Here is a 27,196-nt window from a genome sequence, read left to right as displayed (position 1 = left end):
CTGTGGGAGGCAGTGGAAGACAGGAGTGCCTGGCATGCTCTGGTCCATGGGGTCACGAAGAGTCGGACACGACTAAACAAAAACAACAGTTCTACTTAACTAGGCCTGAAAATGTGTGTTACCAGGCTCATGGTGTCTGCTACCTGCCTCTGGGCAAAATTTTGGCCCCTTCTCTAGAGAAGGGGACCACCCCATAGCAATCGCCTGTGGACTTTCATTTGGTGCTGCTCCTGATAGATTGCCTTATAGAAGTTGCCTAACTTAGCTAGTAGGGAATATTAAGGTTGCATTTCCCAAGGCAGGCAGAAGACATTCAGAAAAAAAAGATAAAGATATATATGGGCTTCCTTTTTTCCACTTTCCACCTTGCAATAATTTTAATTAGAGGATTCCCAAAGGAGGGTGGGGGTGGGGGAAGAGTCATCTCTTCAAATCAGTTATAAAACCAGCAGACTTCGTCTCAGCATGTAGTGTCAGCTTTAATTATCTGGGCAGTTATAGCTGTATGTTATAAAAGTCAGGCAATTAGATGCATTCCTTAAAGCTGTGGAAAAAAATTGCTGGCTATCAAGAAGGGGAAGAAACAGAATCAAACATATAGCTGTTAATTGCATGGGGCATTCAGCAGAAAAAATGGTGTGTATATCACATTGCAAAATATTGTGAAAGTAGAAATGATTAAATACATAAATCTGTTTGGGAGTGTAGATGTCGCGGATAAAGGTGTTCTTTCTAAATGACTGCAAAATGTGTCCAAAGACACTCAACAGCACAAATAGGAAGCCTTTGTAATATTCAAGGCTGGCAGGCTAGGCACCCACTGCCCCCCAATGTTTTATAAGTGTGGAATCCTTGGAGGAGGCCAGAAGGTCATCATTCCCTGCTCCCCAATACAGGAGAAGGCCCACACAATCACAGACAAGCCCACACAATTGGATTTGCTGCACCCCAGAGACCAGGGGAGGCAGGCCACAGTGCCAGAGTGAAATGCCTGCAGGACCGAGCCGGTTGCTCTAGATGACTCAAGCAAGTAAGCCAAGCCACATGCTACAAGGGAAGAACAAAAGCTGTTCATCTGATTGGGGGGCAGAGAGGCAGGGCCAGGGGCTATGTGGGAATTTGCAGTGAGAAGTGTAGCTCAGGGATATTGTGGCACTTGGGGATCGAAAGACACGGGGCTTAGATGTGAGAGGTGGTGCTGAGTGGGTCTGTTGTCATTGTAGGTATGATGGAGCTGGGTTTGGATGCTTCTCTTTGGCAGAGGTTGACCGTGTTGTGCTTGGTTTGGGGGAAGGCAGCAGTTGCTGGCAAATCGCCACTGAGGTCTGTGCCTGGAGCTCCAGAGAAGCAGGCGCATCTTTCTGCTAATCTTTTCAAGTTCAGGCAACAAAGGACTTAGATGAGAAGCAGCCCTCGGAGGTTGCTGAAGGCTTGATTATAGAAGGCGGGTTGGGATGGAGAGACACGGGGCAGCGTTCTGTAGGTTTCACAATCAAATCCTGGTGAGCACACAGAGGGAACTTCACGGGTTTTCTAGTCCAGTGCCCGCTTGAAGCCTCCCTCTGATAGAAACCTGTTCAACCTTTTCTTTGAACGCTCCCATGGAGAGAAATGAAGCAGCCTCCTCTGGAAGCTTGCTTCCCTGCTGCATTGTTCGAGCTGTTAAGATGCTCCTCCAAATGTTCAGCCTATATATCTGTCTTCCCCAGCCTAGTGGGAGTTGTAGGGCAAAACAGCTGGCGTGTACCAGCTTCGGGAAGTCTGGCATAGCTTAAATGGCAGGTCTAGGAAAAGGCTTCTGCCTGAGACCTTCGAGCCTCGACCAACCTTTGCCAACTTGCTGCCCTCCAGATATTTTTGGTTTACAAGGCCCATCCTTGCTGGCTGGGCTGATGGGAGTTGAGGTCCAGAATATCTGGAGTACACCAGGTCCGTGAAGGGTGGTCTAGAGTCTAGACTATACCGAGTTAGAGAAGCCTGTGGTCTTACTCAGTGTAAGACCACCATCAGTTCAGTTTATGCAGGGTATGTACGATTGCATCTTTGTGATCAAAATCAAAAAATTGGTTTTCTCCTTGTCCTTTTGCCGTCCATTCTTCAAATCGCTTTCACAGTGCTTGTTACCAGATTTAAAATTTGAGATAGATTAGCCAGAGAATATATTCTGATGTTTCTACTGTGGTTTTTAAATTCTTGCTCTATCTTGTAATACTTGAAGGAAAATGGGAACATTTTAGCTTTCAGTTGCTGTGAGAACTGCCTGATCCTGCAATCCTCTTCCTGGGTTCACAGTTCTGACCATTTTGCACTTGGGGAAAGTAGTCAAAAGTGTAACCTATTGAGGGATATTATAACCATGGGCTCTGTTTTATTAAACGGTGCTCCATTTTGTGGATAAGGATATCTATGCATTTCAGCAAAGAGTTGATCCTTTTTTCTACGACCCCAGTCTTGTTCTACATGTTTCTTCAGGCCTGTGTTAATTTCTTCCTCCTCTCTCTTTAAATCCCAGGCTCCAGCTTCCTTCTCGCAAGCCCCACAGCCAATAAAGTGGTGAACACTCGCTACAGGATTGTGAAGAAGGCGGCAACTTCTGCTCCTTCGGCCTCTGCGGCCTCTTTTGGCAGCCCTGCTCACAGCTGGAAGTCCAGAAGGCTCTCAACATCCAGGTAGAATTTTCGACACAGCTTTGACCATTGTTCCAGCGTTGGTACCATGTTATAGTGGACATCTGTTTACAACTGCTGATCAGCTAAAAAAGGCCACACCACATTGTTCTTATGAGTGATGAAAATGTTTGGTGGTCTATTGCAGGGGTCAGCAAACTTTTTCAGCCCTCCCACCAGATGTCAAAGAGAACAACAACTACCAGACTTTTAGAAGACATCTGAAGGCAGCCCTGTTTAGGGAAGCTTTTAATGTTTGATGGTCTATTGTATTTTAATATTTTATTGGAAGCCGCCCAGAGTGGCTGGGGAAACCCAGCCAGATGGGTGGGGTCTAAATAAATTATTATTATTATTATTATTATTATTATTATTATTATTATTATTAATTTGTGGGGCATAGGAATTTGTTCATTTTCTCTCTCTAAAATATACTCTGGCCCCCCACGAGGTCTGAGGGACAGTGGACCGGACCCCTGCTGAAAAAGTTTGCTGACTCCTGACCTAGGAGATACCTAAAGCCATGGGGCCATGAGTGTGGTTCTTCAGCACCTGTCAAACAACTTCTGATTCTGTTGGTCTCTTTCTGGACCGCTTGGTCTAGAGGAGGGATGCCATGATGATGATAATAGTAATAATAATTATATTATTTACACCCTGCCCATCTGGCCGGGTTTCCCCAGACACTCTGGGCGACTCCCAGCAGAATAGTAAAAAAACACAATAAAGCATCAAACATTAAGAACTTCCCTAAACAGGTAACAAAACCTAAACCATGGAAACAAAATTTGTTGCTTTTGATATATGCTCCTGCCTTATCCATGAATTCTTTGGGTTTGGTGGTCATCTCAGCCTTCACATCAGTATCTGATCCATATTTGGTCATCACGTTGCATGTATAGATTTTTATTTTTGTAACCACCTTATTGTGCTTTAGGGAATTCTTCAGATTATGTGGCATATAAGTATTATACATATTTGAGGCTTCCCAGTGTTAGAAAACGTACTTTCAGCCCAAGCCAATGTGCTTGTTCTCATAGGTAAGTCTCCCTCGGTTTCTTGGGAGTAGGTTGCATGGAGGAATTTATAGGATTTCATGATTCCTCTGCTAGCATTTGCTTTTATTTGTTTTATCTGTTTCCCCCTTCCAGCTTTCCCATTTCCAGCCTGAATAAGTTGCCTCTTTCTCCCCATGGTCTATAGAGGTTGTCATCCTTTTCAAACCTCTCTCCGTTACAATATCCCTTCAGCGGATGACCAGTTGCAATTTGCAAGCAATTAGTTTAAGGTGCTCAACTATATTATAAAGTTTTGCAAATGAGTGTGGCAGCTGGCTTGAAAAGGGCGGGGGGGAGAATGAATTTTAAAATCAAATAGAATAAACTTCCTCAATTACTTGGTGAAATAAAAGAAAATGCTGATATTCCCGTTTTTTAAAAGCTGATTATACAGTATTTGTTACAGTTTGAAAACAGTTTAAAAATTAAGAACCAGATGCTTTATCTGGGAACTTCTGTCACCAGCAATTTAGTAACACTTGACAGTATCAAAACAATTGCTATTTCAAGAATTTAAAATTGGAGTGCAGCATTTACCTTCCTAAAACAATTGATTATCCCACCCAGCCCGCTTAAGAATAGCTTTATGTAAAGTACAGATTCTGTTTATGAAGGGGGAAAGACTGAGACATCGCCTACGTGAAGATCATTCGTGCTTATTGTAAAACAAGAGCTGGTTTTCCGTTGGAGGGTATTGCACTCACTTGCAACTCTGAATTCTTCTGGAGGAGGAAACGTACGGACTGCTAAAGCCAAGTCACAAAGCCCTACTTTATTCCTATTTTAAGCCTGACGCAGATGAGATTCATATCAATGCTGTTGATTGCAGCATTGATATAAATCAGACTCATCACCTGCCCCTAAATCTGGCATTGGATAGGCTTTCCCTTGGCAGGGACCGGTGAGATCCCTGACCATGTGATTGACACCCCTGGCTTAATGTATATTCCCAAGAATGTGTGAACAGATATTCCTTTTGCAAAGCACACAGGCACATTGCAGCTGATCTGGCTCTAAGAGTTGTGTCATTCCTCTGTCATCGGTCTTTTTATTTTTGCCCCACCTCTTCCCAAAGGGCCCTGCAGACTTCCAGCATCATGGGGAGCGACTATTATATCTATAGATTAGCTGCTGCTTTCATCACGTGGGTACCAGTCCCAGGTTCTGTTTAGCAGCTGCATCTCTTGTCTATATCCTTGTTATGTCCTTGCTCCCTGGGTAAATTTCCTGCGGGTGTCACTGAGGAGTCCATCACAGGGGATGCAGCCAGCCTTTTTCGGACAGTCTCCTGGGAGTGGAAGCCGTTCTTCACATGTGCATTGTGCAACATGAGCCCAGACTCAACCCTTGACATCTCCAGAAAGGGCTGAGAGAGTCCTGGATAGCTGCTGCCAGCCAGTGTAGGCAGTACTGAGATAGATGGGCTGACTCAGTGCAAGGCAGATTCCTATGTTCTTTTGCATCCACCCTAAGGTTTGGTGTGTCCTCTCCCTCTCTCTCTCTCTCTCTCTCTCTCTCTCTCTCCCTCTGCCAGCACTATTGATTGGCTCTCCATGCTTTATTTAAGTCCGTTGAAAGAAGCCTATCTTGATCGAAACAGTTTCCTCTCTCTTCACGTGCCACGGGTGTCTTGCTGAAATGACCATTCTTCCTCAGTTACCTCACCCGCCGCAAATGCTGCCCATTTATCGGAGGAGATTGGTTTGGGTGTTTTCTCTCTCCCTCGCCTCCCCCCTTTTTGCACGTTGTGTAGGAAGGCTGCAGATGCTCAGTGAGAGATGTGGACAAAAGTGCTTCTTGGATGAGTAGAGTTCTGTGATAGCTTTCTCCTCCCACCCAAGTAGTTCTAGGACTTGCCAACGCAACAAGTTCTTGGGAGGGAAGAAAAAGGATACTCCTTGCAGTTTAATAATAATAATAATAAGATACAGATACAGACAGAGATACAGATAAATATTACAGATAACATATTACAGATAAATATGTGAGTTTTAATTCTATCAATGTTTAATTTTTTATGCCTGTTTCTTTTCTATGTTAATAATAATAATAATAATAATAATAATAATAATAATAATAATAATAATAATTTATTATTTATACCCCACCCATCTGACTGGGTTTCCCCAGCCACTCTGGGCGGCTTCCAACAGAACACTAAAATACAATAACCCATTAAACATTAGAAGCGTCCCTAAACAGGGCTGCCTTCAGATGTCTTCTAAAAGTCTGGTAGTTGTTTTTCCTCTTTGACATCTGGTGGGAGGGCGTTCCACAGGGCGGGCGCCACTACCGAGAAGGCCCTCTGCCTGGTTCCCTGTAACTTGGCTTCTCGCAGTGAGGGAACTGCCAGAAGGCCGTCGGCGCTGGACCTCAGTGTCCGGGCAGAACGATGGAGGTAGAGACGCTCCTTCAGGTATACTGGACCAAGGCTGTTTAGGGCTTTAAATGTCAAATTTTAAAGGTTAATTTTTGCCTTAGCGCTTCTGCTTCCAGCTCACCTGGATAGTGGCAGGACTTGTGGTCTAAAACATCTGGGGAGCACAACATATGCTATCCTTGACCTTTGCAGTCTTAGTCAGCTACCCTGCTGCTGGTGTGCCCTCAACATGTGAACACCCTGGGAGAGGAGCCGAAATGTGCAACACACTCCCCTTGTTCTCACAGAAGCTACTGCATGGCTTTCATAGAATCATAGAATCATAGAATCCTAGAGTTGGAAGAGACCACAAGGGCCATCGAGTCCAACCCCCTGCCAAGCAGGAAACACCATCAGAGCACTCCTGACATATGGTTGTCAAGCCTCTGCTTAAAGACCTCCAAAGAAGGAGACTCCACCACACTCCTTGGCAGCAAATTCCACTGTCAAACAGCTCTTACTGTCAGGAAGTTCTTCCTAATGTTTAGGTGGAATCTTCTTTCTTGAAGTTTGGATCCATTGCTCCGTGTCCGCTTCTCTGGAGCAGCAGAAAACAACCTTTCTCCTTCCTCTATGTGACATCCTTTTATATATTTGAACATGGCTATCATATCACCCCTTAACCTCCTCTTCTCCAGGCTAAACATGCCCAGCTCCCTTAGCCGTTCCTCATAAGGCATCGTTTCCAGGCCTTTGACCATTTTGGTTGCCTTTGACCATTTGGTTGCTTTGAATGCCTGAAAAAGGCTGATGTTTGCTCCAGAATCCTGGCCCTTTTCTGCTGTCTCTTTTGAACTCAGTGGACTCTGTAATCTGGTTTTAAGTCTCACGGCTACCACCAGTTCCCTGAAGTTCCTCCCTCGGCCTGTATCTCCTGATTGTAAAAATGCATGTTCCTTGTGCTTGCTGTGGAATATTACCTGCAGCAAAAGTACCAGGTACTGCGATCCCACCTTAGGTCCTGTCGGTGCTCAGGACGACTCTATGCATAGCTGTCAACGTTTCCCTTTTTTAAAGAGAAATCCCCTTATTCCAAATAGGATTCCTCACAAGAAAAGGGAAAAGTTGACAGCTAGGGTCTCTATGGCTGCAGCTTGCAAAGTCTCTTTGTGCTTTACCTCTTGCACAGCCTCCTCACGTGTAGCCGGCAGGAATATGGCGTCCCCCAAACCCACTTCAGGGTTATCTGAGCGATGGCGACTGAGGCCCTGAGTCCTTCCCTTGCAATTTATGTGAGTGAAGCTGGCGTGGTTTTGCTTCCCTCACAGTGAGGCTCTTCACAGGGTCTACTTTTGCTTTGTTCTGTTTCACATTGGCTGGGGGATTATGCCCACGTCGGGAGAGGTTCCTTCTCCCGTAAAGTAATAGTTTAGAGGCAAAAGACAAATGTGCCTGCAGGAAGGTGCCAGGGCAGAGGGACGGGGAGAGAAGAGGGGGGAATCCTCAGCCTTCTCTCTCCTGCCCCCCTCGACCCCCCAGTGCTAAACCCCTTGGTGATTTCTTGCTTTCTCCCCTTATTGCTAGATTGCACTAAATTTGGCCCTGCCACTGACTTTTTTGCAGGCGATAGATGGGAGTATATTTTAAATTAATTTTACTGCACTTTTGTAATATTTTTGTTTTAAATAGATTTATAAGCAGCTCGGGGGCTATTTCTACAAATTTATGAAGATAATTTTCACTCTCTTGATAAGGTTAAATTTACACCTGCTATTTCCATATTAATTCACATTGCTAAGTGGATCTAATTTTCTTCCGTTCTTCTATCTGGTGTGCGCGCCTTTCCTAATGCAATTTCCCCCCTCACTAAATCACTGTGATCGGGAGTCATGATCGAGTTAAATTAACTTAAATTAATTTACTTAATAAGAGCTCCAATGAGGTTGAGATTTATTGATTGTGCTTCTTTCTCACTCCTCCCCCTTTATCTCTTCGGGGGGTTCCTCCCCCTCCCCACCTTTTACGTTCCATTGAGGGGCTGCAAAAGAGGGGGGCTTCCTGGCCAGCCGCGGCACAAGAAATCCGTGGGTCTCTCTGGAGCCCTTGAGAAATCACTTGGGACCAAGTCCTGGGGGGGTGATTTTCGATTGGTGCTGCTTCAGTGAACTGCCTGTGCCGGTGGGTAGATTAATGATCCCGGCTTGTGGCATCGTGACCGTTCTTGCATTTGAGGATGAAACCCGAGCGCAGCCAGAGTACTCCGGAAAGTCATTGTGATCTTCCAAGGTTTCCTGAACAATGGACGCAACTGAATGGTGCAATTAAGGCATTCCAGAGAAGCTTATGAGAGGGGAGCAGCTGCCTAATGAAACTGGCAGCAGTGGAATCGCTGACGGCTTTATCTGCTGCGATCCTCCACAAGTTAACTAGGATAAGTACAAGGTGTCTTGTACTTAACTGGGTATCTGAAGAAGTGTGCATGCACACGAAAGCTCATACCAATAACAAATGCAGTTGCTCTCTAAGGTGCTACTAGAAGGAATTATTTTGTTCCGACTGCAGCAGACCAACACGGCTACCTACCTGTAACTAGGATAAGTACAATAAGCCGTGCATTGATTGTATGTGAAGCACAATGGGGCATAGAAGTACCAAGTTTAGAGCTCTCCTTTTAAAAAAAAAAAAGGTGACACTGGCAGCTTAGCTATGCATATCAGTTTCACAGAGCAGCTTGGGAGCAGTTCACTATGGCAGGAAGTTTTTGACCTGCACACTTCCTTGGAGCAGTGCGCAGCCTGGGAGTCATTTTGAACTCACAGCTGTCCATGGAGGCGCAGGACAATTCTGTGTCCAGGGCAGCTGCCTACCAGCTCCATCTGGTACGCAGGATGAGACCCCCCCTGCCCACAGACTGTCTCGCCAGAGTAGTGCATTCTCTAGTTATCTCCCGCTTGGACTACTGCAATGCGCTCTATGTGGGGCTACCTTTGAAGGTGACCCGGAAACTACAACTAATCCAGAATGCGGCAGCTAGACTGGGGACTGGAGGCGGCCGCCGAGACCACATAACACCGGTCTTGAAAGACCTACATTGGCTCCCAGTAAGTTTCCAAGCACAATTCAAAGCGTTGGTGCTGACCTTTAAAGCCCTAAATGGTCTCAGTCCAGTAGACCTGAAGGAGCGTCTCCACTCCCATCATTCAGCCCGGACACTGAGATCTAGCGCCGAGGGCCTTCTGGCGGTTCCCTCTCTGCGAGAAGCCAAATTACAGGGAACCAGGCAGAGGGCTTTCTCGGTGGTGGCACCCACCCTGTGGAATGCCCTCCCTTCAGATGTCAAAGAGAACAACTACCAGACTTTTAGAAGACATCTGAAGGCAGCCCTGTTTAGGGAAGCTTTTAATGCTTGATGCATTATTGTATTTTAATATTTTGTTGGAAGCTGCCCAGAGTGGTTGGGGAATCCCAGCTAGATGGGTGGGGTATAAATGATGATAATAATAATAATAATAATAATAATAATAATAATAATAATAATAATTTTTTAAGGCGAAGTCAGGATTTGAACCTGGGTCCCGTCCTAAGGCTGCACCCCTTGAGTTCTATTTGCCCCTTCTAAGAAATCTCCCTTTGCAAAAATGTCCCCAGTTCTCAGGCACCAGAATGAAACCTCCTCTCTCCCCCCAACTCAATGCAAGCACTCCTTGCTCACTGGCCTTTGAGCTGGTGTTGGTGTCCACTTTTCCTTGGGGGCTGCTGATCCCCATCTGGGTCAGCCCTTCCTGTCACATGTTGAGGCATCAGGGGAAAAACAATGCTGTCCAGGGTTGTAAAGACTGCGGAGAGAATAATTGGGTGCACTCTTCCCACCTTGGATCAAATCTACACTTCCAGGTGCCATAATAAGGCTGCAGTGATAGCGCAGGATAGTGCGCACCCCGGAAATGATCTCTTTCAGCTTCTGCCTTCTGGAAGAAGGTACAGGGTTATAAAGACTAGGACTAGCCGCCTGAGAAACAGCTTCTATCCAAATGTGATTTGGGTTTTAAATGCAGTGTAAGGTAGTCTCTCTGGGAGTATATTGTATTTAATTATGGGGTATCAGAGTTTTTAGGGGGCTAACCAGGCTGGGATAGCTGGGATAGCAGGCTTGTTGGCTTTTGAATGTCTGATGTAGATTTTAAATTTTGTTGTTCTGTATGGGACCATGACAATAAAGATTATTGCATCGTATCACTCTCACCCACACCATTTGACTTGCCTGGTGGGCTTCACGCCGCGGCTTTTGTTACCTAGAGGAGTCCCTGTAGTTTTGCAGACGTGTCCTGGTTTGGGGAGCTGGTTTCAGGCGCTCTCACATAGAGAACAAGCGCTACGCTGCCCCAAAAGTTAAGTACCCTTTCGATTTTGGCAGTTCTCTTCATTGTTGACTGTTGTTCGCTGTGACGGAAAAAGACATGTTGGGAACACGCTGCCTTCACGCTTCGCTGGTAATGGCCCGGGCGGATGCACGGATCGCCCCCTCTACGTTCCTTTCCCGCAGGGAGGGGGGATGAGTGTTGCGAAGGCAGATTTTTCCCATCATTGGCCCTGTGCTCATCTGGATCCTGGCAGAAAAACGGAGTTTTCCCTGGGAGGTTTCCCTTTTCTGCTTTTCCTCCTTTCTGCTGACACTTCTCCAATCCCCATTTTAAGTTCCTCCAGGGAAGCGAGGGAATGAGAGGTGTGTGTCTGTGTGTGCAGATTGTGTTTTTCGGAAGTATTGAGACCGTATTGTTCTAAAAGGTCAGTTTATCTTAAGCTGCCGTGGAGAGACAGGCCTCCTTTTCTTCCCCGTCTCCCCCGAACGGCCAGCCAGTGGCAATTAAAGGTACCAAAATGAGACTCCGAGATTATTCTCCTCCCACTCTGGTTTTAATTTGTGCTTTTATCCAGGCAGCTGAAGCAATATTTAGGTTGAGACTCATATTTACTTCATTAAAGCTAAATATTTTGTTCCTGCAAAACCCATTATGAAATTGCTGAAGGTATTAAAATAAAGTGTTCATTATTGTTCTAATAACTTAGATTTGTTTCTCCCCTGTTTAAGCAATATTTGGTAAAGGAAGAGAAGGTGACAGACATCCTGGGCTGCAGTTCAGCACTTCAGCACCTGCTCAGGATTGCGTGAGGAGGGCCAGCGCTTGAATTACTGGTTTTAAGGAAGTTTTGGGTGCCACGCCGCCCTGCTGTTTTAGCAACATAAAATGAGCCCTGTAGCTGAATCAGACCAAAGGCTTTTCTGCTCCACCGCAGTGGCTAACAAGATGCTCCTGGGAAGCCTGCAAGCTGGTCCTGAGCTCAACAACTCCCCCTCCACTCCAATTTCCCATCTTGCACAGATATCATGGCCAGAAGCCTTTTCCTCCATGGAAATTCCATGGTTCAACTGTGTGCTGTGGAAAGAAGTGCTTCCTTTTTCTGTCCCAAATCTTTATTGTATTGTATTGTATTGTATTTTAGTGTTCTCTTGGAAGCCGCCCAGAGTGGCTGGGGAAACCCAGCCAGATGGGCGGGGTATAAATAAATTGAATTAAATTAATTATAATATAATATAATATAATATAATATAATATAATATAATATAATATAATATAATATAATATAAAACAGTGATGCCCCGCCAGACGAATGCCTCGCAAGACGGAAAACCCGCTAGATGAAAGGGTTTTCTGTTTTTCAATGCGCTTCGCAGGACAAATTTCTCTATGGGCTTGCTTCGCAAGACGAAAATGTCTTGCGATTCTTGAGATTTTTTTTCGCTCCCCACCCCCTTTTTCTAAGGCGCTAAGCTGCTAATAGCCTTTTAGCAGCTAATCCGCTAATCCCTTAAGCCTTTAATAGCCTTTAATAGCCGCTAAACCGCTAATAGCGCTAATCCGCTAATCTGCTAATAGGGTTGCTTCGCAAGACGAAAAAACCTCTAGACGAAGAGACTCGCGGAACAGATTAATTTTGTCTTGCGAGGCACCACTGTAATTCCAACGTTAGGTGTTGTTGTATGCTCCTGAGTTCTAGTACTATGAGAGAGAAGGGGGAGTGTGAACGAGCGAGTGAAAGAGACCTTATCCACTTTCCTTCCATTCTGTATACATTTATGTCTGGGACCAGAGTGACTGCCTTCTTTGGCTCACCATTGAAGATCTGTGTCCCTCCACCTTATGTGGAGCAGTGGAGTACATGGGACGGAGCCTTCTCAGTTGTGGCACCCAGACTCCGGAGTGCCATCCCTTGGGAGGCCCGCCTAGCTCCTTCACTAATTTGCAAAGAAAGAAAGACAGAGAGACAGACAGACTTTCCCCACCTGTTGTTGCTCTTCATAATTTGCTGCTTCAACTTCATTTTATTTTATTTGTGGCAGTCAGTTGCTTTGGGGGCTTGGCTGGAAAAGTGTGGCAGCCAGGATCTGAACGTTGGAACTCCCTTCCTCTTGAGATCAAGCAGGTGCCTTCACTGTACTCTTTTCGGCTCCTGCTAAAAAGCATTCTTTTTTAGACAAGCCTACCCAGATGCTTTGAGGTAATTTTAATCTGTTTTAGTATTTTAACTTTTCTATGTTTTAAAGTACGATTTTGAATTTTTCTCGGTTTTATTTGTTTTATCCTTTTTTTATAAACCACTTTGATGGATTTTTTTTTAAGCAAGTGGTGTACAAATTTTAAGAACCAAACAAACCAAAGCAGAAAAAGCCCTGTAAAATGTAGGCAAACAAGAAGGCGTCGGGAGCAGAAGCTAGGCTGGGTGCATCTCTCAGGCTGCTGGCTGAGTCCTGTAGTGGAGTGAAATTGGTATTGTTTTGTTTGTTAGCATGGTGGCGAACAGCAATATTTGGCTGCGGAGGGAGCGTGCCAGGTGTAGAGGATTAGTGGGTGCAGTGGGAGGCGATGGAGAGAGAGGATTTGCGCCGAAGGCTGGAATATTCATCTTGATAATGAGCTGTGTGTCTCAGTTTCCAAGGGGATGGATGGAGACTTCTGCCCTCGGACATTTCAGCAGTGTTCGAAACTCCCATTGTTCCAGGCGTATTTTGCAACAGGGAATTTCATTAGCAGTTTCTGAGCTCTGGGCTCAGTTCTGCGCCTAAGATTTCAGAATAAAACTGCAGAGTGTAAGGAAAGGAGGACCTTTTTCTGCCTGCTCCTCTCTGAAGACTGGAGAAGAGACCCTCTTAAGAAGACTAGGGGAGTGGGCAGGGGAAAGAGTAGACCATGTGAAAAATGAACATAATATTGTAGCTGCAGTTCATTCATTTCCAGCTTTGTATTCTTGTTACAAAAAAAGTGCGCCTAGACATTCCGTTGTTGCTCCCATCACCTAGATTTAGGGTGTCATTTAGCTCCTAGCTTTCATATCTCCGTTTCTAACACTGACACACATCTAGCCTGAAATGCAGTATATTTCTGTTTTCTGTTTGTGAGTGTGGCTTACAGTCCTGCTGCTTAGCTTAGCCGAATCTACCCCGAATGTTGCACCAGTTGCATGCTTCAAGGCTGCTTGCGAGTGTTTTCCTCCCTGCAAGCCAACAGCTTTTGCCAATCCTGCTTGTTCCCTCCTGGTCTGCATGCCTAAAAGTACTTTTGTCTGTTGACAGTTGGCGAGACCCAGCATTCCTTGTGTGTTCGTCTTGATTAAATATCTTACAGCTGATTAAATATCTGCCTTTTTAACTGGTTGATAAAACCAATTGCTATTATGCCTTGTGACATCTCGATGAAGACGCCTTTTTGAGGATGCTGAACGGAGGTGACAGTTTCTCTTAAGTAAGAGAAGTTCAGACACTTGTTTGGAAAAGAGCAGTCCTCCTACTTTCATCCTGTAAGCTCTGGCCCGCCCCAGTTTTGGAATTTACAGGTAATTTCTGAAACGACAAAAGCTGCCAGTGTTGTTTTTTCCCTAGCTGGCCACTGCTTCTTGGCAACGAGTTCTAAATTCACCAGCTGAATGCCGCAATTTCCAAGCCAAATTGTTTTGTTAAGACAATTCTGGAAGTGTGTCTTGGGGATTTTTTAAAAAACATTTTAATTTAATTTAAAAAACATTTTAATAGTTGAATAGTTTTCAAATCATTTTAAAGCATCCTTACTCCTAGCATAGGGACGCGGGTGGCGCTGAGGGACGCGGGTGGCGCTGTGGGTTAAAGCTTCAGCGCCTAGGACTTGCCGATCGAAAGGTCGGCGGTTCGAATCCCCGCGGCGGGGTGCGCTCCCGTTGCTCGGTCCCAGCGCCTGCCAACCTAGCAGTTGAAAGCAACCCCGGGTGCAAGTAGATAAATAGGGACCGCTTACTAGCGGGAAGGTAAACGGCGTTCCGTGTGCTGCGCTGGCTCGCCAGATGCAGCTTGTCACACTGGCCACGTGACCCGGAAGTGTCTCCGGACAACGCTGGCTCCCGGCCTATAGAGTGAGATGAGCGCACAACCCTAGAGTCTGGCAAGACTGGCCCGTACAGGCAGGGGTACCTTTACCTTTACCTTACTCCTAGCATTAATAACTAACCGGGATATACATTGAGTATACATTGAATTTAAAGTTGTGCCTGCATGCTACTATCTACATTTACTGATAAATCAAATGACTGGAGACGATGGCTCCTGTAAGCGTGGCCAAAAAAACTATTTACACAGAGGAAGTGGCTCCTTTCCATATAGGCTAATTGCTCTTATTGTACCATGTCTGTATTTCACTTGGGGGCAGGAATGCACTAGGACCAAAGCTTCCCCACACCTTTTATTTTTCATTTGTTGGGCACCCTGTGCCAGTCAAAAATTCACTAGAAAAATGCAACCTGTGCTGCTGAGAGAAGTAGTGTGACATGCAACACGTTGGCGATTAATATAGAAGGTAAAGGGACCGCTGACCATTAGGTCCAGTCGTGACCGACTCTGGGGTTGCGGCGCTCATCTCGCTTTATTGGCCGAGGGAGCCGGCGTACAGCTTCCGGGTCATGTGGCCAGCATGACTAAGCTGCTTCTGGTGAACCAGAGCAGTGCACGGAATCACTGTTTACCTTCCTGCCGGAGCGGTACCTATTTATCTACTTGCACTTTGAGGTGCTTTCGAACTGCTAGGTTGGCAGGAGCAGGGACCAAGTAACGGGAGCTCACCACGTCGCAGGGAATCGAACCGCTGACCTTCTGGTCGGCAAGTCCTAGGCTCTGTGGTTTAACCCACAGCGCCACCCACATCCTGGCGATTAATATACACAGAACAATAATTATACTTTATCAACCTTCTGAGAAAAATACCAAACATTAAACAAAGCCACAGAGACTTGAGAACTACCCGTCCTAAAATGAACTTATAAAATGAACTTATAATAGATTTTTCAAATGCTTAACTCAGTCTTTTAAATAAGTTCATGAAGATACCAACAAAAGGTAAGTTCGGTGTTATTCACAATACCGAGAGATGCTAGTGGAGTTGTAGATATATGTTAATAATGTTGCAGAGAATGAAGTTGTAGACGACAGGGTGCCATAGCACAGAAGGAGAAGATGGTTTTGCACCATAGCACAGCAGGAAAAGATGGTGTGGCGTCCAATAGGCCTTTCCCTTGTCCGGGAAGAAAGAGCTATACAGCCCTTCTCCATACTGCCGACACTTTGCTATTGCAAGGGGAAACTGGAACCCTGACGCAGAGCCTGGCAAGGGGTTAGGCCTGTTAAATCACACTGGGATTTATGAGCAGGAGAGACGGGTTTTGGGGTCCCAGCTAGCAGGCAAGTGCTGAGACTGCGTGATTCCAGCGTGCAATGCATCACGGAGACGTGGCGATCTATATTTCACCGGGGGTGGGGGGTGAGGCAGTCGCGAGTGCTGGCGTTGGGAAAGAGCAAGCAGCAGTGTGCTTTCCTTTCTTCTGGTCTCGCTGGGCATCCTGGCGGCAGAGAAACAGCTTTAGGTGTGGGACCCCGCAGTGGGCGCTGGAAGAACTTTGCTGGGGACCTCTGAATGCCTGCCTCTGTCTCAATTCAAGTCCAGTGGCTCTCGGAAGGCCTTCTCTCTCTCTCTCTCTCTCTCTCTCTCTCTCTCTCTCTCTCTCTCTCTCTGTGTGTGTGTGAGTGTGTGTGTGTACTTTCACTCTTTTCAGCTTCTGGCACGCTAATCTGAAGGGGCGCTGAAATGTGACTAATGTCCTTAAAGTTCCTGTCATTTTCCTTTTCTTTCCAAATTCATTTGATAAGAAAGTGAGAAGTAAACAGAAACCTTGTGTTTAAGCAGATAACTCGGAAAGCCTTTTCCATCACATTTGAAAAAACAGCTGTGTCATGGATTCTGCAGAATGGATGGTTTTCAGAACTTTTTTTTTTTTAATTTTTAAAATATATATATATATTTGTCTCTGGCAAATTTTGTTTTAATAATCTTGACGTGCTTTATAAAGGTTTAGGAATAAGACTTTTTTGAAGGGATGTTAAAACCATTCTCTAAAAATGACATCTCATTAAAGTGAAATTCATCTGCTGGGATTGGAAATATTACAGACAAGGGGAAAACAGTGGCTGTAGTTCTTTAAAATGTGTGTTTTCTCCCCCTTCTTAGAGGAAGTACTTCTTAATCTTTTTAATGAGGATGGTGAGACACACACAACCCCATATTGTTTCTAAGAAGTCCTGACATCTGGCCTAACATAATCCATTTTCTGTTAGCTAGTAGTTGGAGGCTTCTTAATAATAAAAATAAAATAATGTAGCAGCTCTTTTGCCAAAGCTGTGGATTAATCTTTTGAATGCTCAGTGCGCTCTCCTCCCTCCTGCAGCAACGAAAGACAGTTTATAATGTTCAATCTGCTTTTCCCAACTGGAGCTGGCATCTGGGGGCTGGTCTTGACTTATCCTCATGCGCTGCCAAGACCTGAGCTTGGGTCCAATGCGGAATCAGGATTGTGGGACAGCACAAGCCCCAGAATTGGGCGCATGGCTAGAGGTGGGTTTCGACCATTCTGCCCATGCTCATTCTGCCCTCGCACGTCCTCCTTCCTGTCCTTTTCCTCCTTCTGCTCCTGTCGTTTCGCTTTGAGTCAGGGCCCAATCCTACAGATCCACTACTCCAAGCACACCTCCATACTGTCAATACATGGGTAGGCTCCACCTGGTACATAGGCTGAGACCCTCCCTGCCCGCAGACTGTCTTGCCAGAGTGGTGCATGCTCTGGTTATCTCCCGCTTAGACTACTGCAACGAGCTCTACGTGGGGCTACCTTTGAAGGTGATCTGGAAACTACAACTAATCCAGAATGCGGCAGCTAGACTGGTGACTGGGAACGGCTGCTGGGACCATATAACACCGGTCCTGAAAGACCTACTTTGGCTCCCAGTACGTTTCTGAGCACAATTCAAAGTGTTGGTGCTGACCTTGAAAGCCCTAAATGGCCTCAGTCCAGCATATCTGAAGGAGCGTCTCCATCCCCATTGTTCTGCCCAGACACTGAAGTCCAGCGCCGAGGGCCTTCTGGCGGTTCCCTTGCTGCGAGAAGCCAAGTTACAGGGAACCACCCCAAATATAGTCCAGCCCTTCACAAGGTCTGAGGGACAGTGGACCGGCCCCCTGCTGAAAAAGTTTGCTGATGCCTGTGCCAATATATCCCACCCCAGGACTGGGGACCGGCTGCCTGAATTCCTGGCCAGCTTTCCAAGGAGCAGAAGGAGGCAGCAAACCAGGCACGCACTTCAGCGTTGTGCTGAAGTCTCTGGCTGGTCGTTCAGGGTGTGTGTGTGTGTGTGTGTACGCACCTGAGTGTCTTCCTGGATCAGGACCTGGCTGAGAACCAGGAACAGTAGAAGCTTCCAGCTCCTCTGAGCCACAGTGGCAGTTTGCCCCATCTCAAGCACCAAGCCCAGTTCTAGGAGTCTTGGTTGACCACAAACTTGACATGAGCCAACAGTGTGATGCGGCAGCTAAAAAAGCCAATGCAATTCTGGGCTGCATCAATAGGAGTATAGCGTCTAGATCAAGGGAAGTAATAGTGCCACTGTATTCTGCTCTGGTCAGACCTCACCTGGAGTACTGTGTCCAGTTCTGGGCACCACAGTTCAAGAAGGACACTGACAAACTGGAACGTGTCCAGAGGAGGGCAACCAAAATGGTCAAAGGCCTGGAAACGATGCCTTATGAGGAACGGCTAAGGGAGCTGGGCATGTTTAGCCTGGAGAAGAGGAGGTTAAGGGGGGATATGATAGCCATGTTCAAATATATAAAAGGATGTCATATGGAGGAGGGAGAAAGGTTGTTTTCTGCTGCTCCAGAGAAGCGGACACGGAGCAATGGATCCAAACGACAAGAAAGAAGATTCCACCTAAACATTAGGAAGAACTTCCTGACAGTAAGAGCTGTTCGACAGTGGAATTTGCTGCCAAGGAGTGTGGTGGAGTCTCCTTCTTTGGAGGTCTTTAAGCAGAGGCTTGACAACCATATGTCAGGAGTGCTCTGATGGTGTTTCCTGCTTGGCAGGGGGTTGGACTCCATGGCCCTTGTGGTCTCTTCCAACTCTATGATTCTAGGATTCTAAGTACGCAAGAGCATAAGAAGAGCCCACTGAATCAGGCCAACAGCCCACCTGGACCGGCATCCTGCTCTCGCAGCGGCCATCCAGATGCCTGTGGGAAACCTGTAAGCAGGAGCTGAGCACAAGAGCATCACTCTCCTCCTCTGCTTTCCAGCAACTGGGATTTATTTTATTTTATTTTATTAATTATCTATACCCTGCCCATCTGACTGGGTCTCCCCAGCCACTCTGGGCGGCTTCCAACCAAATATCAAAAACAATACAGCGTCAGATGTTAAAAACTTCCCTAAACAGGGCGCCTTTAAAAAGTAAAAAGGTTGTTTATTGCCTTGACATCTGCTGGGAGGGCGTTCCACAGGGCAGGTGCCACTACCGAGAAGGCCCTCTGTCTGGTTTCCTGTAACCTCACTTCTCGCAGCAAGGGATCCGCCAGAAGGTTCTTGGAGCTGGACCTCAGTGTCCGGGCTGGATGATGGGGGTGGAGACGCTCCTTCAGGTCTACTGGACCGAGGCCGTTTAGGGCTTTAAAGGTCAGCACCAACACTTTGAATTGTGCTCGGAAACGTACTGGGAGCCAATGCAGATCTCTCAGGACCAGTGTTATATGGTCTTGGCGGCCGTTCCCAGTCACCAGTCTAGCTGCCACATTCTGGATTAGTTGTAGTTTCCGGGTCACCTTCAAAGGTAGCCCCACGTAGAGCGCATTGCAGTAGTCCAAGAGGGAGATAACCAGAGCATGCACCTCTCTGGAGAAACAGTCTGCGGGCAGAGAGGGTCTCAGCCTGCATACCAGATGGAGCTGGATTCAGAAGCCATTGTCCAATCCCCTTTTTAGGTTGGTGGCATCACTGCCTCGTGTGAGAGGGAGTTCCATAGCAGTGCATAGTTAAACTATGGAAACAATTGTGCATATTATTCCAAAGTGGATGGGACCCAGGCAGCAGTAGGCACTACTAGACACATAAGAGGGTAGAGTCCAGAGAGAGAGAGAGAGAGAGAGAGAGAGAGAGAGAGAGAGAGAGAGAGAAATCCTTCTCAGGTTTCTGTGCCCTTCAGGGAGCAGCTACAGTAATTGAGCTCTACTTTGGAGGAACTAATGAAAACAAAATAAAACTGGGACTCAGAGGTTAACGACCAGCTTTAAATGCATATGAAAATACTTAAGAATAATGGGATTTTCTTTTTTTAATTTTGGTTAATGGAGTAGTAGATTTTTGAATTGATCCTATTAAAAATAAAACTGTCACTTTCAAACCTGGGGAAGCAATTATGGGTTATTTAGTTGACAGGGTATTTCGTGTTAATCTTGGGCTGCTCTTTCTGCATGCTTCCTTCCCCCGGTGGAGATCACACGCGGAAGGGAGTGTGCGCAGAAGAAGGCCTCCGGGTCAGCGAGGGGTGTGAGTCTTCTCTTGTCTCCCCACCGTTGCTGGGGGAACAAAAGGAAACCCCTCCGTTTGAAAGAGGATTTGGCAAATTCATGGTGGAGAGTGCTGTGATTCATACATTGCTGGGGCTTGGACTAGGCGGGTGGGTCAGCACTCTCATTTCTCAGAAGGGGAACGGAGGCTGATTTGAATCCCACCCGCTTGCTACACACAGAGGAAACCACTTCGAAGCCATTCACTAGGTTGGATTTGAAGATGTTCCTCTTGTTCTTTGAATCATAGAATCATAGAGTTGGAAGAGACCACAAGGGCCATCGAGTCCAACCCCCTGCCAAGCAGGAAACACCATCAGAGCACTCCTGACATATGGTTGTCAAGCCTCTGCTTAAAGACCTCCAAAGAAGGAGACTCCACCACACTCCTTGGCAGCAAATTCCACTGTCAAACAGCTCTTACTGTCAGGACGTTCTTCCTCATGTTTAGGTGGAATCTTCTTTCTTGTAGTTTGGATCCATTGCTCCGTGTCCGCTTCTCTGGAGCAGCAGAAAACAACCTTTCTCCCTCCTCTAGGTGACATCCTTTTACATATTTGAACATGGCTATCATATCACCCCTTAACCTCCTCTTCTCCAGGCTTTACATTTTGTAAAGCATTTTGTAAATACTTTACGTTCTTTGCCGCCACACCTCTTGCCTTGGCCGGCACATGGCCTCCGTATTGTGAAGAAATGCAGGAGCTGAATCTGACGGGGTTGGGAGTGGAGCAAGCAGCAAAGAAAGATGCCTGAACAGTGGCGATGGTCAGATAACGGGAATAATAATAATAATAATAATAATAATAATAATAATAATAATAAAGGCTGGGCTCAGGATGGCTAACAACCAATAAAAAAACAACTTGATTGAAATGCAACTTTAAAAACAAGATTAAAATTCAACATTAAAACATTAAAACAATAAAATGCAGCCTCATCACAGGAGGAGAAAGGAAAAAGAAAGAGGGGGAGGGAATCAAATTGACTCCAAGCCAAAGGCCAGGCGGAAGAACTCTGTCTTACAGACCCTGCAGAAAGAAATCAGATCCCGCAGGGCCAGGCCGGAGCCAGTGTTGAAAAGGCCCTGGCTCTGGTTGAGGCTAATCTGACTTCCTCAGGGCCTGGGACCTCTAGGGTGTTGCTATTTAGGGACCTTAAGGTCCTCCGTGGGGCATACCAGGAGAGGCGGTCCTGTAGGTACGAGGGTCCTAGGCCGTGAAGGGCTTTAAAGGTCAAAAGCAGCACCTTAAATCTGACCCTGTACTCCACTGGGAGCCAGTGCAGCTGGAAAAGCACTGGGTGAATATGCTCCCATGGCAGAGACCCCGTGAGGAGCCTCGCTGCAGCATTCTGCACCTGCTGGAGTTTCTGGGACAGCTTCAAGGGCAGCCCCACGTAGAGCAAATTACAGTAGTCAAGTCTGGAGGGGACCGTCGCATGGATCAGTGTGGCCAAATCAGGGCGGGAAAGGTAACAGAAGGGACAGAGGGACCCTGGGAGGCTCCTTGGAGAAGCTCAGCCGTTCCTTGAGGTCGCCTTTCTTCCTGGCCTTTCTCCTTTTGGGGCCTGAATTCAACGTTCAAACGCAAATGCTCGAAAATAAATCGCTGGCTGAGCTGAGTTTTCTTCTCCTATTGAGCTATGCCATCTGGAGGCTTCCAGCATTCCCTGAAAACCGGCCCCCTCCTTCACTCTCCCACTCCCATATTTCTGACTGCCCCCGCCTCCCTGGCTCAGCCGCTTTAAATATGGATTTAGGCTCCTAACGCTGAGCACCCAAGCTCAAACCCGTGTTGCGAACAAGGCAGAGAGAGCCCGCGGGGCCGCCTGCCTTCTTGCTTAGGGGATTGTGAGATGATTATATAAAGGGAGCGTGCAGCTCCTCAAACCTTGAAGAGCAGCGCTGAGCGTCGCCTGGGTTTCTGGAGCTTTGGGTGGAGCTGTGTTTCTGCAAGTGCTTTATACAACCCAGCGCACCACCTCTTGTGTAAGTGAAAGTTCTGCGAGAGGCTCTCACTTCCCTTGAGTTCCGCCTCTCCAGCCCCCTCGGAGGGGGCTTTCGTCTCTCTGCAGCCCTCGCTTAGTCCCATTGGCGCGCTCTGACCTTATTTCACGAGCGAGGCTGCAGAGAGTCCCGAGATGAAAGGAAAGGAATAACTAGAGAGAGGTTTCCAGTTGGTGCTCCGCTTTTTTCACTTGAACATCTCTACTTCTGGGGCTGCTGGCTTCAGAAGGCGATGGCAGAAGAGACGCAGAACTGAGCTTCTTGGGTTCTTTGCATCTTCACCTGAAGCAAATTTCAACCTCTCTGTGCGTAACTAAAACTACTTTTTTTTTTTTTTTGCAAGAAGTGTTGAATGAAATTGATTTGCTCTCCTCTTTCGTCAGACATTTCTGATCCTTTGCGGTATCGCTTCCCCTTGGGTCCATGAGGCACGGCCTGAATCTTGACAGTGCCTTTTGTGGGGCCAAAAAACAGGGATGGCCAAGTCAGCCGCTCTCCCAAAGTTTGAAGCATGGAGTCTTTTCCCAACCCACCTGGAGATAAGAACGTAAGCAGAGCCTGCAGGATCAGGCCAATGGCCCATCTAGTTCAGCATCCTCACAGGGGCCAACAAGGTGCTTGTCGGAAACCAGCAAGCAGGATTTGACCACACAAGCCTTCTCCCCTCCTGTGGCTTCCAGCAGCTGCTAATAATAATAATAATAATAATAATAATAATAATAATAATAATAATAATTTATTATTTGTACCCCGCCCATCTGGCTGGGTTTCCTCAGCCACTTTGGGCGGCTTCCAACAAAGTATTAAAATACAGTGGTCTGTTAAACATTAAAAGCTTCCCCAAAGAGGGCTGCCTTCAGATGTCTTCTAAAAGTCTGGTGGTTGTTTTTCTCTTTGACATCTGGTGGGAGGGCGTTCCACAGGGCGGTTGCTGAGAAGGCCCTCTGCCTGGTTCCCTGTAACTTGGCTTCACGCAGCAAGGGAACCGCCAGAAGGCCCTCTGCGCTGGATCTCACTGTCCGGGCTGAATGATGGGGGTGGAGACAGGTATACAGGACTGAGGCCATTTAGGGCTTTCAGGGTCTGCACCAACACTTTGAATTGTGCTCAGAAACGTACTGGGAGCCAATGTAGGTCTTTCAAGATCGGTGTTATATGGTCTCGGCGGCCGCCCCCAGTCACCAGTCTAACTGCCGCATTCTGGATTAGTTGTAGTTTCCGGGTCACCTTCAAAGGTAGCCCCATGTAGAGTGTGTTGCAGTAGTCCAAGTGAGAGATAACTAGAGCATCCATTTCTATTCAGAAGCATTTCTGCCTCCAACTCTGTAGTCAGAGCATAGTCATCATGGCTAGTAGCCCTCGATAGCCCTCTCCTCCAACCCTCTTTTAAAGGCCATCTAGGTTGGTGCCTTTGGGGTTTGAATCTGGGACCTTCTGCATTCGAAGCCCGTGCTCCACCCGAGCCACAACCCTTCCCATCACAGAGCTCAACACCAGAGTCGCTGCATCTTGGCGTAGCCTACCTTGGAGGGGTGCTGTAGCGATTAAGTGAGGAAGGGGAGAACCAGGCACATCACTTTGGAGGAAAAGAGGTGGGATATAAATGCAGTACAGTGGTACCTCTGGATACAAACGGGATCTGTTCTGGAGCCCTGTTCGCATCCAGAAGCAAACGTAACTAGTGATGGTACATCTGCGCGCGCATGCGTCGCTTTTCGCTGCTTCTGCGCATGCGCGTGACATCATTTTGAGCATCTGCGCATGCACGAGCGGCGAAACCCAGAAGTAACGCGCTCCGTTACTTCTGGGTTGCCGCGGAGCGCAACTCGAACGTACTCAACATGAAGCATATTCAACCCGAGGCATGACTGTAAATAGAAAATAAATAAGTAGATGGACCAATGGCCTGACTTGTCATAAGGCAGGGTTTTTTTAATATATATGTTCCTGTGCTCTCTGCACTCACCCCAGGAAACCAGAGGAAACAGCAAAGTTTCCCTCTGTGCTCTGGGAATTTCCCAGGAGCCTTTGTGGCTACCAGAAAAAAGATCTGTGCTTGGCTATCCTGGTGGGACAGTACATAAAAGCCTCCTCTCATTTGTCTGTGACACCGGCGTGCTGCTCACAGAAAAAATAAGGCAATTTTGTCAGGCTGGTATCCCTCTATTTTTATGCTCCCCATCAGCCTCTCCTGGCTGGTTGCCTGTCAGGCCCATCCATACACTGTTGTCTCATTTTTACCATGTTGACTCATATTCTGTGTCCCAGATATATAGGGAAATCTACCTTAATTTGAATAAATGTTCGTCTTTCCTCACGGATCTTTTGCAGCTGTCTGTGGAGCGTTGGCTCAACTCTGTCTTCAGCTCTTTACATTTATAAATGGTCACTTCACAGGACTCCATCCTTCTGTCTGCTTCTCTTTTGGGCTTTCCATAAAACACTTCCTTGAAACCGCCGGAATCTGTGACAGCGTTTATTCGTACGGCAGTGAAATCTCTTGCGAGGTGCTACGGAGACCCTTAAGAGACAGGGCCTGTTTCGAAACACTTTTAGGGGGGCCCCTGTAAAGTTATTTCAGTGGCGTGGTTTACCTTGTAATGCTCACTTTTATTTCCCTTTGAGGGGAAAAACCCAGTTGGATTCTGTAGGTGGAAACTGGGCTCAGAAACATCTTTGGTAAAGATGTTTGGTTTGCTTTCAATTGGTAAAATAGACCCATTTTGTATGGAAGGTGCCATTTCCTCTTGGTGTATTCTGTGATTATGTTTAGTCATTCCATACCAACTACCTCAGGGACATAGCTGGGTGGTGCTGTGGTCTAAACCACTGAGCCTCTTGGGCTTGCTGATTGAAAGGTCGGCAGTTTGAATCCTCACAATGGAGTTGAGCTCCCGTTGCTGTGTCCCAGCTCCTGCCAACCTAGCAGTTCGAAAGCATGTCAGTGCAAGTAGATAAATAGGTACCATTGCAGCAGGAAGGTAAACGGCGTTTCCATTCGCTGGTTTCCGTCACGGTGTTCTGTGTGCCAGAAGCGTTTTAGTCCTGCTGGCCACATGACCCTTAAAGCTCTCTGTGGACAAACCCCGGTTCCCTTGGCCTGAAAGCGAGATGAGTGCTGCAACCCCATAGTCGCCTTTGACTGGACTTAACTGTCCTGGGGTCCTTTACCTTACCTTTACCTACCAACTACCTCCCACCAGAAAGCCACCCTGGAAGATCCACCAGCCCTCTATTGTTGGTTTTTTGAGGATCCGAGTAGCCACAGAAAGGGAAGTGAATCCAAGTCCCTTTGTGACAGTGAGGGGAAGGACCAGAGACAAAAGTGGGCAGAGAAACAATTTTGGGCTGCATCAATAGGAGTATAGCATCTAGATCAAGGGAAGTAATAGTGCCACCGTATTCTGCTCTGGTCAGACCTCACCTGGAGTACTGTGTCCAGTTCTGGGCACCACAGTTCAAGAAGGACACTGACAAACTGGAATGTGTCCAGAGGAGGGCAACCAAAATGGTCAAAGGCCTGGAAACGATGCCTTATGAGGAACGGCTAAGGGAGCTGGGCATGTTTAGCCTGGAGAAGAGGAGGTTAAGGGGTGATATGATAGCCACGTTCAAATATATAAAAGGATGTCACATAGAGGAGGGAGAAAGGTTGTTTTCTGCTGCTCCAGAGAAGCGGACACGGAGCAAGGATCCAAACTACAAGAAAGAAGATTCCACCTAAACATTAGGAAGAACTTCCTGACAGTAAGAGCTGTTCGACAGTGGAATTTGCTGCCAAGGAGTGTGGTGGAGTCTCCTTCTTTGGAGGTCTTTAAGCAGAGGCTTGACAGCCATATGACAGGAGTGCTCTGATGGTGTTTCCTGCTTGGCAGGGGGTTGGACTCGATGGCCCTTGTGGTCTCTTCCAACTCTATGATTCTATGAAACAAGTGCAAATGTTATCTTTTGTACAGTAGGTTGCCTTCAGCACATACACAGCTTTCAATGTCTTGCATCCAGGTGTGGCCTGTTAGTGACTTGTGGAAGTCAGTCTGTAGTTCTCCACACTTCAGCCAGTGTGATATAGGAGCGGAGGATGCAGAAAACCCTAGCAGAGTCTGCTCCCAGCAGAACAGCTTCTTCCAGAGTCTCCGGTTAAGAGGAAAACTCCTCTCCTACACAGCTCAGAATAATGAAGTGTTTATTGTCTCCAGACACAAGACAAAGCTAAAGTGGACGGCTCTGAGATCTTATGATGAAGGGCAATGTATAAGAACAAGAACAAGAACATCAACAACCACCACTGCTGTATATACAGTTCTTTGGGTCTCTGCAGTCAAGATTCATATCTTCAGAGAGATCTGCTAACACGATCTCCATGCTAGCTAAGACTCCACAGTCTCTTCCCTTGACTCTCACAGATTCAGACCCTGACAGCAAACAGGACAGAGCATGGATAAGGCACCAGGTCAGTTGCAAAGGGACATAGGCATGATGAAAACAGTGCCCTAGAGACGATTATACCCATCTCTGCACGTAGGCATGTTTCCTGAACCATTGGGAGGGCGAGTGGCTCAGCAAGTCATATACCTGACCTTGCTGGCACCCTTATATCAGAACATCCAGCCTTGACAGATGTGCTCTTCAAGACACGAGCCCAAGCCCGGTGGAATTGGACCCACAGTTCACATGACGCCAACATGGTCAGAGTCCAAGGACATGTCCAAACTGGGCAAAAAGACCCAAGAAAGGTGCAAGCAGGGCTGGTAAGACTCCTGGCTGCAGAGGGGCTGTGAGGACAGTCCCAAGGGACGGACAGAGATGTCCAGAGGCTGCATTGACCTCCCTGCTCTGGCTAGAGGTTACCCACCTCTGTGCTACATGAGTGAAACTGCCTTCCTGCTCACAGAATGCGGTCTTTGGATTCATGCCAGATATATCCAGCCGTGCATCTGGATTCTTCTCTTTCCAATAACCTCCTCCCCTTCAATGTTTCCAATTCTTTACCAAGGAGAGCAAAATGAATGAATTTCCCTCCCCGCTGCCAGCCCTGCCATCTTTATGTTTCCGACACCTCCCTCTGTTTCAGAAGTTCACAAGAAGAAACGGAGGCTTTCTGGGTTGCTTTTGCTGCCAGTCTTTTCTGCCCTTTGCCCCGTC

General features: G+C 46.9%; 1 protein-coding gene across 1 annotated transcript in view; it reads left to right on the top strand.

Annotated features, from left to right (window-relative positions):
• The window catches only part of ZC3H3 (zinc finger CCCH-type containing 3), a 268,495-nt gene that overhangs the window by 81,566 nt on the left and 159,733 nt on the right, over window positions 1-27,196 (top strand). Inside the window, exon 4 of the mRNA XM_083449010.1 lies at window positions 2,513-2,669. Coding sequence (XP_083305136.1) covers window positions 2,513-2,669 — 157 coding nt within the window. The remainder of the gene's footprint in view (window positions 1-2,512; window positions 2,670-27,196) is intronic.

The sequence above is a fragment of the Podarcis tiliguerta genome (genome assembly GCF_965153285.1).
Source record: "Podarcis tiliguerta genome assembly, chromosome: 7".
Classification (NCBI taxonomy): domain Eukaryota; kingdom Metazoa; phylum Chordata; class Lepidosauria; order Squamata; family Lacertidae; genus Podarcis; species Podarcis tiliguerta.
Note: the sequence above shows the minus strand (reverse complement) of the source record. Positions and strands in the feature narration are given on the sequence as shown.